Source organism: Urocampus carinirostris, chromosome 14, assembly GCF_059441175.1.
Source record: "Urocampus carinirostris isolate Australia breed hairy pipefish chromosome 14, RoL_Ucar_1.0, whole genome shotgun sequence".
Lineage (NCBI taxonomy): Eukaryota > Metazoa > Chordata > Actinopteri > Syngnathiformes > Syngnathidae > Urocampus > Urocampus carinirostris.
In genome coordinates this window covers 14,932,019-14,952,674 of record NC_142362.1, presented here as the reverse complement: position 1 = coordinate 14,952,674, position 20,656 = coordinate 14,932,019, and the positions used below count along the sequence as shown (strand labels likewise).

The following is a 20,656-nucleotide window of genomic DNA, read 5'->3' as shown; positions in this document are numbered from 1 at the left end:
AACACAAAGTATGGAAAGTGACCAAACTTTATAATTTTTCTCTCATTTTTTTACCCACCCTTTCATAGATGACCTAACATAAATAACAAACTTTTTTTTAAAATGCACGTTTATTATGGGAGGTGTATCTTTGATTAATATTCAAATTAATATTATTTTTTAATAAATGAAAGGTTTTCTATTACCACTAAGAGGCCCTGAATAATAAAATTTCCCTTTAAAGAAGAATTTGGGAAAAACGGATCATGTATCCATACACACACACAGTATATCTGTGACCCCTTATCTATATTTTTTCCATAAAAAGCACTCTTTCTGTCTTTCTCCACAGACACTCTGAATTTCAATGTACCGCAGTCTTTTTTTCTGACGGACGAGTGGGCCTATAGTCATCAAAATGTCAGACTCCCGTGTCCTTTAATGCTGTCTGCGACGTCTCACTAGCAAATGCGCTTCAACATAAAGAAAAAGAGCTTCCAAATGATTCCCCGAGCTTTCTGTCGGCCCCGGAAAGGACATGTCAGTCCCCCTGCCTGCAAAAAAAGGCTAATTATCCTTTTCCTGTCACAGAACAACAAATGATAGCCATGAGGGGGGCGGCTTGGGGGGGGACAATTTTCGTAGCCTGAAATCTTTCAAAAGGAATTTAATTTGAAGCCAGCTGCATACGTACTTTTATCTCCCTTCATTTTTTGTCCTCTTTTATCCATTCACACCAACTATTTGTTTGCATCCGCGAGTCCATTTAACTGCACCCTGTACCTATTTATAGGCCCTCACTTTCTTGTCTTTTTTTCCCTGCTCCTTTTCTGTTGTGACCATTTCAAGCGATTACACATTGTCTGAGTAATTTCCCTTTCAGCATCTGTGTGGCTTTTTTTTGTACCTTTCACATAAAGAAGTGAATGGAGGGAAAATTATCACAATTACTCATATAATAGAGCCTTCCTGGTAGCACGTGCGGCTTCGGCAGAACCCCCTACACAACCTTCCCTTTTTTCTTTTTTTTCCCCCCCCATCCAAAATGGTTTCATTATATGGCTTTTTCATATTCCCTGACTGCGGCTGAGGGTCTGGCGCGTGGATGAGACGCAGAATGAACAGAGCGCATCATTAAGGTCACAGTATGAATAATTATATGGGGAAAAAAAGCGTAGAAGGCCTCGTTCCTCCCCCCCAAATGCAACATCGGTGCCTTTTAGTCACAAAGAACTTTGTTTCAAATAGAGCTCCTACCTTGTACTTACACAAAAGACGACAAGGGAGGGGGTGGGGGGGTGTCTTCCAGGCTTGTATCAACATGACAATTTTCCGTCATTAGGCCTAATGACAGGCGGGGATCAAGGGGAGCAGCCAAAGGAGAGGTGCATTCAGGTGTCGGCTGAGTGCTGACCTCCTTCCCGCCTTTGTGGGAGACTTAACTCGTAACAAAAAACTCAAAAGGAGGACTGAGGGACCGAAGGCGCTGCGGTGGCAGCTGAATGTCAAGCAGGCCGGCCCTCCACGGACAAACGGCTTAATTGGAGAATTTGCATGAGGTTTTATTGGCTGGGCTGCCAATTCAATAAGGAAAGAAATCCCGACTTGGGGGCCGGCTTTGCTTTACAGTCGTCCCTCGTTTTTCACGGGGATAGCGTTCCCAAACGGTCCCGTGAGAGTCAAAACCCGCAATGTGAAAACTTTTATTTTTATATTTTATGAATACTCTATTAAACATTGAAACCAAAGTGCAAACCCAATTTACCGGTTCAAGCGTTTGTGTGAAATGCTGCAGTGAGGCTCTTGACTAAGACAAGAAAGTTTGACCATATTACCCCAGTTTTGTCTGACCTGCACTGACTCGCTGTCAATTAAGGATTTAATTTTAAGGTTCTGTTGGCGTTGAACCAAATTATGCATGGACTAGCCCCCTCATATATTTCAGATTAAATTTCCCCCCCTATGCACAGAAAATGCTGGGCTACTAGTGATCCCAAGAGCCAAGAAGAAATCCACAGGTTCAATAGCATTCTCCATTCAAGCCCCGGTGCTGTGGAATACTCCGCCCTCTTCAACCTAAGTGGAAGTTGACCCCAGGAAGCTGTCAACTGGACATTCTGTTATTACCTAAATAAATGGTAAATGGTCTGCTTATGCTTTTCAAGTCAATGAAAACCTCCCAAAGCGCTTTACAATGTGCTTCACACTTACCCATTCACACACACTCTCACACACCAATAGCGGCCATGTAGCCATGCAAGGCGCCAGCCTGGTTATTGGGGGCATCAGGGATTCAGTGTCTTGCCCAAGGACACTTCGAAATATAACACGGAGGAGCTGGGAATCGTACCTGCGATCTCTTGATCCCAAGACGCTCTACCTCCTGAGATAATGTCGCCCCTATATTTCATTTTGATGATGTCTGTGTATTGACTATACAGCCTTTTAAGACTTCTTGTGACTAAGGGATATACAAATAAACATGACTTGTACCATACTTTATAAATGTGTTCTATTTTAAATGACCTATGTTCTGTCAAATTATATTTTTTTAAATAATCTTGCTGCTTTACCACACGACTGTATTCATTAAAGACATGACCTACTTTACTTCAATGATATTTTTGCCATCATGTGGACAACAAAAATCTGGCGTGAAAAGAACATTATAAACAACAAATAAAACTACTGTACTTTCAGGATTAAATAATAGTAATGTCACACACCGGTCCGGCTCATCTATGAATAGCGTGCTGACGCTTTACAATGAAAAACCACGGCGACCAGATGATGAAGGTGCCGTATCTGTGTATAGTCAGGAGGCTTCCCTGTGTATGTACTCCCACACAAGCAATTCTCAATTATGTGGGAAATTGAGGACGAGCAATACATCAAACTTAGATCAACATCACAATATGGAATTTGATTTGTTTTAATTTACCCCCTAAAAATATATTTTTTGTTTGACAGTCCAAATAAGATTAGAATTAACAAAAAAGTAACATATAATTTCAATGGATGCATAAACAATTCAGGAGTGGGATGACGCTTTACAAAGAAAAAACACGACAACCAGATGATGAAGGTGCTGTATCTGTGTAAGATCGGGAGGTTTCTCATCCTACTGGTAACCATTGAAACCAGTACTATCTGTTTCATGTGGGGTAGCCAACCCTTTCACAAAAAAACAGCTTGGAGAAGGATAGACACTTCCAGGCTTTACTTGCCCAATACACACCACAGGAAGTGGTATGTTTTGGGCGACATGAACTTGGTAAACTTGCACTTAAAGCAAACGCAGCAGTTTTCTATCAGGAAGCTGATGTATGAAATTTAAATTTGCCCCCAAAAAGTCAATTATGCACTTATTTTATTACTCTGACGATATACTATCATTATATTTTTGCCAGTTTTGTTTGGCCAGCCATAATAAAAAATAATTAGATTCTTTAGAACGTTTCAAAACGATCTACATTCCTTCACATATTTTGTCACCATCATGTGGACGTTATGGAAAACTGCTTTTACCTTCCTTTAGCATGTCGAGAATTCCATCTTTGTTGGCGATAAAACGCCTAAGGGATCTGTGAACTGTGAACAGCTTAGTCAGCAAAGGCAGACACAGGCAGAAAAGGGGCGGTGCGACAACATAGCCAATCAAAATGGACAATAAAATGCACGCTAAAATTCTGCAAAGTAGCGAAACCGCGAAAAAGTTAACCTCGATACGGGGAGGGATAACTGCATTTCCAAATCCCAACCCTCCACAAATGTGTTAACTTGTTCCGGATGGTGTCCCGAGGTGTCTGGTTTCATTTTACAGTTAAGTCGAATTACGTGCAAAAGCTGTATTTTTCAAAGTATTTTCTCCCTCGGACTTGGCTGGGGTAATTGGTCATTTTGCAGCCCATTTCAGGCGGCTGGCGTGGCCTGACCCCTGCTGCTGCTGTAATGGGGGCCTTGTGGGTTGGGGGCAGCTGCTAGTTTGCTAGAGGCCTTTGCACACTCTGACCTGAGGCCTTGTGAGCAGAAACGTAAATAGGGGGCTTGGATTTGTGTTTTAAAATAACTTTTTCATCAACACTGATTGTAGTGCAATAATTTAACCATTTTTCAGTCACAATGAAGTGCAGTAGACCCCCGGGATACGACATGGATCCGTTCTGAGGTGGGGATCTCAAAGTGAAAGGTGAGGATAGAAACTTATACTTGATCCATTCCAGTAAGTAGTAGTTCTTGTGGCAAAATTGTATTTAATATGTTAAGTACTACATGATATACGTTAAATAACAATAAAAATAAATATACAAGTAAAGGAAAAATGTACATTTGGTGTGATGTGACTTGAGCTGGTATAGTGGAGTAGTGGGTGGATGCACATCTTTGTCAGATTGTTACTCTTTGTACTGTTTCTTCCTGGTCGCTATGTTTTTCCTGATTGGTCATTGCCATTATGATTCCATGATGTTACCACCACGGCAGTCCTATTATTGTTTGACTGTTTGTATCCATGTATGAGTATATGTCATGTGTTGTGTTACTTCTATGTTCTGTTCAGATAAAGTTGGTTTATTTGTTCTGTTTGTTGTAGTTGGTGTGCCTGCATTATATTTCATGGTCTCTTTGTCATAGCACTCTTATTGTTGTTGTTCTGTCCATGTTCCACAATGCTTCTTGTGTCATCTGACTTTTATATTTTGTACAGTTAGAGATAGTTAGGGGTGGTGTCCTATCCATGCATGCGTATACTTTATTTAATGTTTTGTTCCGTTATGGTTAATGTTCCAACATATCCTGCGTTATCTTCCTTTCACGTTTTTGTTCATTTAGATGTAGATGCCTTATTTTATGGTATAATTGTCATGGCACATTTATTGTTCTTCTGTTCTCATTCCAGGATGGTTTTTGTGTCGCCTTTCTTTCATGTTTTGCTATGTTAGAGCTGGTTGTTATTGGAGCGTTATTTGAGTTGTTGTATCCATGCATGAGTATGTTCCTCCTGTCTGCTTTATTTAGTATTTTATTAGAATCTGTAAGCATTCCAATATATTCCGCGTTGTCCTAAGTATGTCCCCATCCATTTGCTCGATTTAATATTTTACTCAGTTAGATTTACTAAGTATTCCAACATATCTCATGTTGTCCTTTCATGTTCTGTTCAAGAACAGCTAGTTTGTGTTCCAACATATCCTGCGCTTTCTTCCTTTCCTGTTTTGTTTAGTGGATGATTCAACTTTATTTAGCAGGGATGTTATGTGGATGTTATTTTTGAGTGAGCACAATCCCTTGTCATGAACCAGGACGGAATCTCGGACCCAATTGCATTTGTTTCAAAGGAATCTTTATTAGAAAGAGTTGTCGGAACTGGCTTTGGACGACGGCGTCTGTCGGTCATCAGCCGCTTTGGACGGAATGGCAGTTCCGTGACAGGTAGGTGGAATCGGTACAGCTTAGCGGGCAGGTCGATGGCCAGGGCGGGAGAGCAGGTCGAAAACGTGGAACGGAAACAGGTCAGAATCAGAAGGCAGGCAGGAATCAAGCAAGAGTAGTCTTTGGTACTTGGTAATCTGGCGAAACACGCAGGAATACAAAAGTACGGTCTGACGTCCTCCTCTGAACGCTGACCGCTTAAGAGGAGAACATCAGCCAATCAGAGAGCGCGCCAAACGATTGCCACAGGGGACTTCACTTTGGCAATCGTGACATCCCAGCATCCTATTTTTCGGGTTTTGTTCATTTAGAAGCATTCTGTATTCCGCCATGTTTTTCATGTTTTGTTCATTTAGATCTAGTTACCGTTTCAACATTATTGAGCAGGGATGCGTAGTCGAGCCCGTGTTGGAGTAGTTTTTACTGTATTTCTTTGACTTCTGAAGAACTTACCAAATTTCCTTGTTCTGTTTCTGTACACTATCCAATACCGATTCCTTTTCTGTAAAAACATTTTTCCCTAAAATATTGATTGGTGTCTTTGTGTATGTGATCCTTTTTGCCAAGCACACTAGATTGTAACAATAATTTTGGCATCTGTTCGTTGCAATTTATTGGACTGGAAGCTTTGTGCTTGGATTCAGGACTTACACCAGCCCAAGCCTTAATGGGGCCATAAGCGAAATTATATTTGGGGCTATTACTCGATAATTTGCATATCTACTAGAACTCCTTCTATGTTCTACTCCAGGGGTGGGCAACTATTTGGAGTCAGGGGCCACATGTGACATGTTATACTTCTTTTGGAACAGATTAGTTTCGTCAAATTGGTTTTGACCACAATTTCAAATTAGGTCCCTGTTTTAAGCACTTCATTTGTTATTTAGTTTTGAAGTATTACAGTAGGGTTTTTTTTAGATTGTTTTTGTGTGTTTCTGATGTCTGATTTTTAATGGAAGTTCTGTGTTACTGTAGTTCTATTTTTGAACTATTTTCGTAGTAATTCTGAAGAATTTTTATGTAGTACGGTATTTTTTTTAGTGTATCTGTCGTATTTTTGTATTATGACAGTAGTTTTATAATTATAGTATTTTTGTAGTATTACTGTAGTGTTATTTTTTTTAGTACTTTTGTAATATCTGTTGTATTTTCTAGTATTTCCATATAAGAACATTTGTTGTATAACTGTAGTATTTCTGTAGTATATTTGTAGTACAGTGTAACTGTAGTTTTATTTTGTAGTATTTTTGTGATATTTCCATAGCAGAAATTTTGTAGTATCGCTAAAGGTGTAATTTGCAGTACTCCTGTTATAAACCTCTTGTAGTAATATTTTTAGTAGTAATATTTCTCTAGTCATTTTTTATATCATGGTATTATGTATTTATATATTTTTGTATTTCAGTAGAAGTATAATTGATGTATTTCCAAAGCAGTATTTTAGTAGTATTTTGGTGGAATTTGTATAGTATTTCCATCGAAGTATTTTGTCACATTTATTTTCTTTATTTTGTAATATAGTATTACTGTTGTAGTATTTTTGTAGTAGTTTTATACTACTTTTCTTTCAGAATGAAAGCAAAATAATATATGAGGTCCCTGTTTTAAGCACTAAATTTGATATTTAGTTTTGTAGTTATTGTGTAGTATTTTTGTTGTATTTCTGTACAAGTATTTTTGAGTGGACACACAAAGTGACAATGGGGCAATGTTGGCACCAAAAAGGTAACCCCTCATGGGGCCACCCTAGTGGTTGGGGGCCCTAAGCATCCGCTTAGATAGCTTATGCCTTGGAGCTCTGGTAGTACATTTAATTTGTTGGAAAAAAAAACCACATTTTTAGCAGTTTTGTAATGTTTAGTTTTTTACACCTCCTATGAAAATAACCAACTGAAATGAACTTACCAAACAAAATGCTTTCTCTACAGAGACAAAGAAATCTTCCTTGGGACTCATGACAATTGTTTAGCAATGCGGCTCCTCCCTATTGTGTCCGATGTAGCCACAAAGCAAAAATCCATTTTGCATTTATCCGCCGCATTGAACACGAAAATAGACGCTAGATCCGCTTAATTTCTTCGCATCTACTTTGGTTCGCTGCCGCCTGAAATTACAGGACGGTAAGCAAAGAGATTGGAAGCCGACATTAAATTCACTCCCATTTGTTTAACCCACTCGGCGAATGAAATAAAGGATTGATTAACGATAACTCCGATATTGCGATTCGGGAAGAATATATAAAGCCTGTTTCCAATGCGAGAAGTGAAATCTTGCAGTGGGTAATCACATTTTTAGCATTGAGCTTTGGGTGAATCGTTCCTAATATGTGGTTAAGGCCAAATGGCAAATGTTAGGGTGCAAAGGGTTCATCTCTCCTTTCATGTTTTGTTCTGTTAGATTGAGTTATTGTCCTTACATAGCCTACATTTTCTTTCTGTCATGTTTTTGGTCAGTTACTGTATAAGTATTACATTCAACTGCACTTTTATTGTTCTGCCCCCGTGCTGGAATGTTCCTAGTGTCATCCGCCTTTAATGTTTTGTTCTATTAGAGCTGGTGAATGTTGCAACATTATGTATTTGTTCTAACCACAAGTGAGTATGTTCCCTCCGTTCACTTGGTTTAGGGTTTTGTTCAGTTAGATCTAATTAGTGTTCACTTGATTTAGGGTTTTTTTCAGTTGGATCTAATTTCTTGTATTCTTCTGTTAGATTTAGTGTGAGTTTCAAAATTACGTATGATTATGTAGGATTGAGCATGTAATGGAGTCGTTTCGATGTCTAAGAATTCAGAAGAGCCTTTTGCACTTTGTTTTTCTTTTTCTGTACACCAGCCTATACTGTTTTGTTTTCTGTAAAGAAATTATTTTCTAAAATATGATTTTGTGTCCACACTTAAGGGGACGGGACATGTTATTAATACGTGCTATCACTTTGATGAGTTCGAGGCACACTAGCTCACTAGGAGGCCCTCCAACACAAGCAATACTCAATTATGTGGGAAATTGAGGATGAGCAATTCATCAAATTCAAATTAAATCACAATATGGAATGTAATTTTTTAATTCCCCTTCCCTTCATTTGTTTTATATGTATTTCTTTTTTATTATTATTATTTTTTTCAATCAGGTTGAATGTATTTAGTTCAAACAGCACTTGCATTAAACGAAAAATTGATTTGCTTCGATAGACTTGAGCTAAAAAAAGTAAAAAATTGATTTTGATGTGATATATTTAATACATATTGTATTTGCTATTAAAAAAATTGGATCTTTTGGTATTTTTAGAATAAAATGTTATATGATATTGTGTAGCTCAAATTATTGTTTTACTGTTGAAACATCTATTTTATGTAATCAATTTAAGGAAATTGAAATTTCACATGAAAAATGAATGTTCTATTAAGTACTATTATTTTTTTTCTTGTTTTTAAAACACCTTTTATAGATAATGTGATTTTTGGGAGTGTATCACAATGCTAAAATAATGTATACATATTATTTATATGCTTCAAAAAATACCATGGGGGTTCTGTTTTAGAATTAACCATTTGGATGGCAAAAGGGACGATATTTAGGAATTTGTTGTTGTTAAGATAGCAAATTTTAATTGAGTGGTCAATTTTTTTAGACGGTTTATTGAAAGGGGATGCATTGAATTGCTCCCGGGTCATCCTGGAAGGCGGATTACCACATGTGAGGCCCCTTCTCAAGGTTTCTTATTTTCCTCGCGCTGAGGTTTCGAGTTTTTCCTTACCCACATGTTGGTTTTAGATCAGGGATGGTGTCATTGTAACCTGTGCAGTCCTTTGAGATATTTTGTGATTAAGGGCTATACAATTAAATATGACTTGACTTCAATTGAAAGGAAAACCTGAAAATCCCTGCTCGGATTCATTTAAAGGTCTTTGAAAGCACCCTTAAAAACTAGAAACGACCATTTTTTTAATATCATTTTGACATCCATAAATATTTGGGTGCATACAAAATAACCCATTTTATATCTTATAATTCTTGTCTATCTAAAAAAAATACTAGTAAAAACGGCGAGATCATTTTTACACCACCACCTATTGGTCTGGCATGTGAATTACAGTATCATTTGTTTTGGCTTCTTTAAAATAAAAATCGCTGCAGACTAAATTCCCTGTGCTCTTCTTTACAGGAAAATAATGTCTACTCATTTTTGTTTAAAAGAGTAATCGAAAAAAAAAAAGACACCGGTAAAAACTGTGCGAGATAATTTTACGCCACCACCTATTAGCCTGGCATTGAAAATTACAATATCAATTGTATTTGCTTTTTTTTATAATCGCTGCAGAATAAATTTCCTGTACTCTTCTTTCCAGGAAAATAATGTCGACTCATTTTTCTTTAAAAGAGTAATCGAAAACAAACACTGGTAAAAACTGTGCAACAAAATTTTACACCACCACCTATTGGTCTGGCATGTGAATTACAGTATCATTTGTATTTGATTTTTTTTTTAGAATTGCTGCACACTCAATTCCCTGTACTTTTCTTTCCAGGGAAATGATGTCTACTCATTTTTCTATAAGAGAGTAATTGGAAAAAGATACCAGTAAAAACTGTGCAAAATAATTTTACACCACCACCTACTGGTCTGGCATATGAATTGCAATATCATTTATGTTTTTTTAAAGTAATCGCTGCAGACTAAATTCCCTGTAAATTTCTTTCTAATAAAATAATGTCTACTCATTTTTCGTCAAAAGAGTAATCGGAAAAAAATACCAGTAAAAACTGTGCTAAATAATTTTACGCCACCACCTACTGGTCTGACATATGAATTGCGATATCAATTGTATTTGCTCTTTTTATAATCGCTGCAGACTAAATTCCCTGTAATTTTCTTTCTAAGAAAATAATGTCTACTCATTTTCCGTTAAAAGAGTAATCGGAAAAAAATACCAGTAAAAACTGTGCAAAATAATTTTACACCACCACCTACTGGTCTGGCATATGAATTGCAATATCATTTATGTTTGTTTTTTTAAGTAATCGCTGCAGACTAAATTCCCTGTACTTTTCTTACTAGGAAAATAATGTGTACTCGTGTCTTTCATATCATTAGTGTCACCACTTTATTATTTCCAATTTTGCCCGCACTCTGTTGTGCGAGTAGCTCCAGTTTGCAGATACTGTAATCGCGGGAAAAAAATAATGACAGTTATCAGTCGCGCCCACCAAGTGCCCATAAAAATGTGCTCTGTTCTAAATGATAATTATCGGTTGTACTGTCATTATCATCGTTGATGGAGGAAGTCTTGAAGCATTTTCCCACCCTAAAGTACAAATCCCACAGAAATCACTTGAAATTGGCCTATTTTAGGGAGAGAGGGTGGGCAGCAAAAAGGGGAACCGTTTTTGGTTCTATTTTAGAGAATGTTGAAATTCAGGCAGCGCATTGCTATCTGCACATCAGGCTGGTGCAATAGTTTTTCGTTCTCTTTTTTTGCTCTTTTGCAACACAGCCGCTTTATTTCCACGCAATTTCGTAATTGGACCGCTAATGACAGCGAGGGAATGTAACCGCCTTAATGAGGTGTTCAGGTTGGAGATAGAGGCGGCGGGCTGCCGGTGCATCAGCTCCCGGATCGCTGCGGTTCTGCAATCGGCCGCGATGAAGAACTGCCCTGCGCGGCACGCGGATTTTTATTTCTTTCGCCTGCCAAGAAATGCAACCTCTGTGCAGTGGCTTCGAGTACTTCTGTAACCTCCCCGGTAAGTCATTGCGTCACCTTTATTTATTAGTTTTTTTTTTATTTGTATGACTAACCTTTATTTTCTTATGTTTATATATTGTTTGACCAATTTATTATAAGGAATATTGGGATCATTGTTTTTTTTTACCAGTGGGAGGGTAAAAAAGATGGATGGATGGATGGATGGATGGATGGATGGATGGGTGGATGGATGGATGGATGGATGGATGGATGGATGGATGGATGGATGGATGGATGGATGGATGGATGGATGGATGGATGGATGGATGGATGCATGGACAGATGACAAAATTGGTAGATGAATATATAGATGACAAAATTGTAAATGAAAAATTTGATGGATGAAAAAATACAGACAGACAGATAGACGGATAGACAGATAGACAGATAGACAGATAGACAGATAGACAGATAGACAGATAGACAGATAGATAGATAGATAGATAGATAGATAGATAGATAGATAGATAGATAGATAGATAGATAGATAGATAGATAGATAGATAGATAGATAGATAGATAGATAGATAGATAGATAGATAGATAGATAGATAGATAGATAGATAGATAGATAGATAGAGGAAAATGACAAAAAATAGATGGATACACTGATTTAAATGCAAATGACATACAAATAGCTCAATAGATATGCAAGTTATATAAAAAAGGAGCTTAGTTTAATGCACGAGAATTTATTGTAATGGAGATATGCATGCGTAATAACATATTCAAATTATTAAACAAAGCCGACTCACCTTTCTGCTCGTGCAAATGCTTAATATATGACTAATTACCGGCCTAATTATGAAAATGGCCCTCTGTGTTATGCTAATGAGCTTGTTAATTGCAACGACACTCATCACACCGGTCAGCACCTTTCACGGGCTGTTTTTTGAATACACAAGATGAAATCAGGGCTGGATATTGGAATTATTTATATCATATTTGAGTGACTCAAGATCAATGAAGAATGTTTTGTTACTAATTTCAGGTAGCAAGACAGAGAATAGTTTTTTTTAATACATATCGTTATTGTGGAACTGAATAGAATAGAATAGAATAGAATAGAATAGAATAGAATGGAATAGAATAGAATAGAACAGAATAGAATAGAATAGAATAGAATAGAACAGAATAGAATAGAACAGAACTTAGTTTAAATAGAATAGAATAGAATAGAATAGAATAGAATAGAATAGAATAGAATAGAATAGAATAGAATAGAACTTCCTCATGTTGAGGTTTTTGAGGTTTTCCTTGCCCTCATGGAGGTCTTTGATCAGGGGATGGTTTAATTGTAGTCTGTACAGCCCTTTGACACCTCTTGTGATTAAGGGCAAAACAAATACACAAGACTTGACTTGACTTGAATAAAATAGTCTTGTCATTGCTATCAACGTGGTTGAATATTGTATGCGACATTAGACATGGCCATTTAGGGTAAACATGTAATAAAGACTTTAAAGAGAAAAATAAGATAAAAGACTGTCAGTATAAATAGGCAAAAATATTTACAGCGTAGTGGTTAGAGACTGGCCCAAGATAGAATAATATTGCAATGAAAAAAAGGCATCCTAACAATAGGGCAGTGAAAATAAGTACAATAATATTAACGCAAAAACAAAAGATCCCCAAAACGTCGCAAAATATTTATTTTCACAGTTTAGTAGTTATTTTATGTGTTCATAATGTGATTTGTTTTAAATTGTATGCAAATAATCATCTTGAAGATGCTTAATTGTTCATATTTCCCAAAAATCTGAGGTTTTATGTTGCGTCTTTCTCGCTCAGGTTGCCGTGAGTCAGCCCAACCAATGGACTCGCCTCCCGTAGCAAACGGACCAATCAGCGTCCACCTCTGATGAATATTCATGAGTGGCAGATTCAAACCTTTGGGTGACTTTATCTCGCTCGTCAGCATCATACCTGGGACTTTTCACGGGACCAAACTACATTTTCTTATGAATGGAAGGAGAAAAAAGCTCTTTGACTTAAATTGGGAGCCTTCCCGGCCCGGATTCAAACCACAAAACCAGGACGAGGACTCGAACCGCCGGAAGAGATGACAATGACGGCGATCCCAGAAAGTCTCAACAGTCCAGCCTCAGGAAAAAGCGTTTTTATGGAGTTTGGGACTGCGAGTCAACAAATGTCCCCGTCTTCTATGTCCCACGGACATTATCCTGTCCACTGTTTACATTCTGGGCCCCACGGACCTCAAGACAGCTACAGCCCGGCCCCGAACTTCCCCCGAACCTTGGCCTATCCTTACATCAACTCGGTAGGGAATCATCCCAACAACCCTTACCTCAGCTCGGTCCAAACCTACCAGAACAGCTCGGCTCTTCCTCAGACCCGATTAGAAGACCCAGGTAAAAAAAAAAGAGAATCTCAATTGGATTGCGTCACGCGGTAATTTGTGCAATTAGTGCTAATTGGAGCGCATTTATTATTTGTTTCCCTCTTGGTTTCAGCACCAGAAACGGTTAAGAATACAGTGGTGGAGGGTGGAGAGGTTCGCTTCAACGGGAAAGGGAAAAAGATTCGTAAACCGAGGACTATCTACTCCAGTTTACAACTTCAGGCGCTCAACAGGAGATTTCAGCAAACGCAATATTTGGCCTTGCCGGAGAGAGCCGAACTCGCTGCGTCTTTAGGGCTCACGCAAACACAGGTAAGCCATAGTCATGATATTATACATATTCATAATAATCCTCATCAAATCCCTCCACACATTTATTTTTTCCACCCGTTGTCATGCTTATCTTCGTATGTTGCTCCCCCGATTTCCACTCTTCCAATATATTTCTTATATTTCTTTCATTACCCACATCTAATTTACTACTACATTTAAATTTATTCTCCATCTCGTGTTCTGCAACAGATATTCACAATAATAACGTCACCGTATTTCACGACTTCACTGCATGCAGGCTGTTGTTTTGTTCCAAGCGATCAGTTTTCCAACATTTTCGTGATGTGTTGTAATCAATGTGCACTATATGTTGTATTCAATGAAGTTAACGGCTATTCTATTCTATTCTATTCTATTCTATTATATTCTATTCTATTTACAATACAGGACGCTCGCAAAATGAGAATAGTGTATTTTATTTTCTGCAATGCAATTTTAAAAAGTCTGATGTTCTGGATTCATTGTGCTAAAATGACAAAGGATGATGCAGTTTTTATTTGTTTATTCATTTTTTTAACAATCTCTATTTCTATAGTATTACAATTAATAAATATCCTCCTGCACTCCGTTGAGCAATTTGACGTGTTAAGATGACAAATTTGTATTCTATTCTATTCTATTCTATTCTATTCTATTCTATTCTATTCTATTCTATTCTATTGGAATACTGCATGTATTTTGTTGTTTTCATATAGCTAACTATGATGAAAATATTTTATCTGAAAATATTACAATATCATTAAAAAGTAAACTAGGATGTAGGCCATACTAAGCACTATTAAAGTGTCTGAATGCTGCAATAATACAGTAGTTTTGGAATTAATCCAGAATGTAGGGAGATTTTAAAATTGTATTACAGAAAATAATGAACTTCATCACAATAATATACGTTTCTGAGTCTTTTCTGTAGCGTTACAATTTTGCAACATGGATTAAAAAATGATGTTTTTTTTACAATAACAAAATGTGGCTTTGTAATTCCATAATTCCACATTTTTTATTCCTGTAAATTTCCAACAAAATTTCCACACATCGTCCAGGATCTTTTCACAATGTCTTCTATAAAATACATTGTCTTTCAGACCGTCCATGCAGATGCACGTTTTCCTTTCATTAAAAAAAAAATCTAGAAATAAATGCCATTAAATTCACTAATGATTACATTTTTGTAAGTCAACATTTTCCTGTTCAAACAGAATTCCTCTAAAAATTGCAATATTTTTTAAAACTACAATGTTTTATTTTATTATTTGTTTACAGTATTTATTTACTATTCATATTTATTCAATATATGTATTTTTAAGTAAACCTGTACATTATTCGTTATTTATACATAATTAAACTAAAAAATAGGCAATGATGCTATGACAAATGATCATGGATCAGAACACTAAGCTTCTAGAAAAAAAATAATTGAAATAATTAAATGATGATTAACGCATATAATTTAGTAATTAAACAACGTATTAATTTGAATATATAGTTATTACGAAAAGCGTACGAAAGCAAGAATATTAAATAATGATGGTAATGCATAACGAATGTTATCTAATATATTTATGATTCAATTTCTGTATACACAGATAAATTAAATATATCGTTAATAATGATTACATTAAAATTAATTTAGTAAATAAACTAACAATAAATTATAATTCTATAGTATAGTGTGAAAATTATTATAAAAATGAATAACTTGGTACATAAAAACAGTATACTTACACCTACAGTCACACATGGGTACAGATATTTTACATATATTAGAATCTATTTACATATATACAAAAATACAGCAATGATAAATATGAAAGTATTCATAAAATGAAATACAATTTGAGAAAAAGTGTTTCATTAATTGTTATTTGTTATTGTTATTATTGTAATTATTCTTGTAAATGCAATTATTTTTCCAAATTGCTTTATTTGCACGCACGTGTTTGCGACTTGGGGGTCAACACACCCATCATTTCCTCACTCTTTTTTGGGTCCTCTTTGCTTAGGTGAAGATCTGGTTTCAAAACAAGCGCTCCAAGTTCAAGAAACTGATGAAGCAAGGCGGCGGCTCCATTGACACTAACGCACTGGCCTCCGGCCGCGGACTCCCCAGCGGTTCTCCCACTTTGGGGCCCGCCTGGAGCTCGCCCACCCCGGGGAAGCCGTCGGTGGGCCCCGCTGCGGGGTCTTATATCCCCGCCTACACGTCCTGGTACCCGGGGACGCACCAGGAGTCTATGCAACAATCCACGCAGCTCATGTGAACCTTGGTGGCTTTTGCATTCTGCAAGGGGGTGGGTTCGCCCTGGTGTGTGCACGTGGAGTGGTTTTTCCTCGCCCCACGAGTGGGGCCCACGTTCCGGAAGCAAATGAAGAAGAGAATGGAGATGAAGCTGAGGAACTTGAAAAAGAAGTAGACAGAAATCTTTCACAAGCGAATTTTTCAATAGACTCATATTTGATGCGATGACGCCATCGCTTTATATTTGTTAAAGGGACAGTGTGGATTTTAAGACCACTAGATGTCACTGTATTGTGTCCAGCAAACGAAAACAAGAGATAAAAAGCACAAAGAAGAATACGAACTACATACCCACGAACACAGTTTTGTATGTTAGATTACCATTTTTCTAACCTCAAAAACCCCGACCATTTTTTTCTGTTTTAAACAACAAAGAAAAATCTTGACCTGAAACTAGTATTTTAGTCTGCTTTATTTTGAAGGTAGACACAAATTATTGCTTTAAATATTGCATCAAATTTCCATTTAGGTACAAGTTAGCCACATCCGGCTTCAAACAAAAACATGTGTTTTTTGTTATTTTAATATTCTGGAGTCCATTTGTGTTTCGCTCGCAAGATCCGAGTGTACAGTAAAATCTAGATATCGCTATGCTGTATAATGCAACTTCCAACTAGTGCTACTAAAAACAAGGAAGAATACAAACCACAGAGACTCAGAGTGACCCAAAAGCAACGTGTTTATTTTATTTATTTTTTGCCCATCTTTGTGGCATGTTTTTGGTCTTTCCCAGTACCCATAATAGAAAGATGGCCCCCAATTATGTCACCTGCCTCTAGGTGATTTTAAATAAATGCAAACTACGAATATTTTGAAAAATACACATTATATGCTAGCTCTCGTATTTCTGCTTTTTTTCATCAATACAATTGTTTTAATGAACGAGATTTTATCAAAGGGACACTGTGTATTTGACCAATAGATGTCGCTGTATTGTGTGGTGCCACCAAAAACGTCTGATACAAAGCACGAGGGAGAATACAAAGTACGGGGACACAAAGTGACCATAAAGCACAGGTTTTCCTCTCGTTTTTTTGCACAGCCTTTCACAAGATTTTGGGTATTTGGGGCTACCTGTAGCAGCAAGATGTTATGTAACAATTACAAATTTGTCAACCAACGAGTAAAAACAATAATAAAAAGAAAATGTTTGTTAAAGTTAACGTATTTTGCTTATTCTTCAAATCATTTTTAAGATTTTGATGCATTAAATAATACACACTGTCCCTTTCAAATGGCCAAGTCGATTCGTCATTGCGTGAATTCAAATCATTGCTTATGTGTCTTTTATTTATGTTAAATTATTTTATTTTGTACTCGGTCTTGTGTTCATGTTTTAATTCGACGAAAACGAATTGTTAATGCTGCACTATATCGCAAGCAAAAGCTTTTCTATGGGGGGATAAAGATCCCCCTGTCACTGTATTTTGTAGATACATTAAAAAAATGTTTTTGTGCTTTTTGGTTGTGAAAAGTTTTAGGCTTGCCGTACTCGTCCACATGTGCTAGAAATTAAAAAAAGGTTTAGTTTTGTATCGATCTCTTTAATTTATTGGTTCTATGTACATAATGTGCACATTTTCACAAAGCAGTAAAAAGATTTAACTTAAGCGAAGAATTGTGCGTGTGTGTTCGTGTGTGATGACAGCAATTTTGTGCGCTCAAATGTGTAATAAGAAGATTTAGAGTCATGTTTGGCTCATTGTTTCTTTTGTTGCTGCTGCTGCAGATGTTGTTCAACTGCAGCCAAATGACAGGAAACAATAAGGGGGAGGGGTTGCTAACGTGATTTTTGGAATTAGCTCAACTAAAGCTGCAAAATCGTATTTTCTTTGCAGTTTTTCTACAAGGGAATGTGGCCAAAGACGTTTTTATTAAGAAGTGCAGAACAATTTTGCAAGGAAAAAGGAAGTAGGGTTTCCTGTGTGTTTATTATCATTATTGCTTTATTTATTGGGGTTTCTTTGCTTGAATAAAATACTTTGTTATTAATATTAACTCCCCAAAACGACCTCAAATTGCCTTAAACCAGGGCTACTTTTTGCTATTGATCAGTGGAAATATGCAATTATGGAATAGCTTATCTTGTTATTACTATAGTATTACTACGTTATTACCATGTAGAATTTTTTTAGAATTAGGGTTGAAGTATAGGTTTAGTTAACCAAGAAAATATCTGCTTTGTATAACGGCAATGAGTGATTAAGATGTATAAATTATAGGCTTATTTAAATAACAATTTTGGAAGAATTGATCACGCTTCCAAAGACATCAGTCAGATTTCCTGGAAAATCACAATCACCACTTGTGAGCTAGTTTCAGAACTGTTGAGTGTTCTTGGTGACCCCCTGCGTGAAATAAACAAGCAAGAAAATATGAACGCAAACAGGGAAACCAGTTCAATGTGTCCCCTTCCCACAGCCCGAAAATAGCTGGGATGGGCTCCAGCACCCCCGGGACCCTACTGAGGTGCAGATAATGGATGGATGGCAAACAGGCAACCCGACCTCCATGGTCTCTCTGTTTGGAAATAAAAACAAATACAATTGATTTAGGTATAAGAAAATAGCGTTAGAAAAAATACCATTTAAGATTAAATTAAGGTGTATATGTGCAAAATGTACTTTATAGACCAAGGGGCATCAACAGAAATCATTCACATGATCACTTCATCCCAAATTAATTTAAAAATCACGCTTTAATTTATATATGTAAATCACTTGGTGTCATTAGACCAGGCATATGGTTTTAATGGTTGTCTAAACCTATTTCAATCCCTACTTATTTTAATCACAACCTGATAACGACATGACAATAACAGTATTAACATGATCAGTTGTTACTTTCAAAAATAAATATATGAAACTGGTACCTCCTTTTATAATTTCCCTCCCAAGGCTTCAAATAGGTTGGTGACTCCTGGTATACACAAATATTATCAATATTATTTTTGTTGCTCTTGTCATTTCCATGGACATGGACATATTGCCCCGCCCCTAAACGGAAATTGGACAACCCAATTGGACTTATAGGTTCAAAATGGGATTTTCTTGCAAAATAGCCCATATTGAAATGTCAATTCAATCAATAAGTGAATAAATAAATGGATCCAAAATCAGAGTTAAAAGACGGTGTAAATCACGTGTAAAACAACCGGTTTGGGGGTTTTATAGGAGACTGGGGTGTCAAATAAGACCATTTGACTAAATTGGGTTATGTTCTACCAATATATTTTAAGATTGCTTGTGTGAACAAATACAATTCAGCTGGCATTTCTGATCAATAAAAGATAGAATTTGTCAGGTTATGATCATGATAATCATTTGTTTTTATATTTAGCATAAAGCACATTTTAAAAGGTTTAAAAAATAAAATAAAATATATAATTGTATATTTACACATATCTAGATATTTTCTTGGTTAACTAAACCTATACTTCAACCCTAATTCTAAAAAATTCTACCTGGTAATAACGTATTAATACTATAGTAATAACAAGATAAGCTATTCTATAATTGCATATTTTACACATATTAAAATTAAAATATGTCATTATCATTACAATTATGTACTTTATTTTTTACTCTATTTCCCTAAATCATATATATATATATATATATATATATATATATATATATATATATATATATATATATATATATATATATATATATATATATATATATATATATATATATGTAGTTTGTCTCCTATTTACATTAATTCCAATTTGAATTTTACAAGCTATGATTATCTTAATCCAATTTATTTTTAATTTAATGGCCTAATGCATATTTTAGAAGTTGTTTTTTTTACAAATGTAATTCTATATTTTGTCTCATGTTTACATTGAAATGCTATGATTAATATCTCGTCATTAAATCTTCATTTTATTGTCTTAAAGGATACTTAGAAGGTTTTTGACGATTAAAATATATATTTTACTATTATACTCAACATGTGAATGATATGTGGTACATTTACTATTGGAAATAAGGATACAAGGAAAATGATTATAGAATACAATAGTACACTTTTTATTGTCATTACACAACAAAGTGTCAATGAATATTATAAATGATAGAGTGATAATAATAATAATAATAATAATAATAATAATAATAATAATGATGATGATGATGATGATGATAATAACAATAATAATAATAATAATAATAATAATGATAATACTACTACTAATAATAATGATAATTATATTAGTGGTGATAATAAAAAGGAAAGGTCCTTTTCAGTACCTTGTGTATTACATTTGTTATTTGAAAATATATAATAGCAACACTATTAATCAAAGTAAGACTAAAATTAAATGTTGTTAGTAATAATAATAATAATAATAATAATAAGAGTAATAATAATAATAATAATAGTAGTAATAATGATAAACAGAAGAAGAAGAAGCAGAGGTACACATAACTATGACAAAAAATGTAGATTATGGCCCTGCCCATACCTATTGTATTTTATACATTATTCTAAAATATATTCATACA

General features: G+C 35.7%; 1 protein-coding gene across 1 annotated transcript; it reads left to right on the top strand.

The window, feature by feature from the left end:
• Positions 1-10,832: 10,832 nt before the first annotated feature.
• Positions 10,833-17,913, top strand: dlx1a (distal-less homeobox 1a). The gene is made up of 4 exons (XM_088352581.1): positions 10,833-11,152; positions 12,946-13,526; positions 13,629-13,828; positions 15,850-17,913. The coding sequence occupies exons 2-4, from the start codon at positions 13,217-13,219 to the stop codon at positions 16,105-16,107; spliced, it is 768 nt and encodes a 255-aa protein (XP_088208707.1). The 5' UTR covers positions 10,833-11,152; positions 12,946-13,216; the 3' UTR covers positions 16,108-17,913.
• The last annotated feature ends 2,743 nt before the right edge of the window (positions 17,914-20,656 follow it).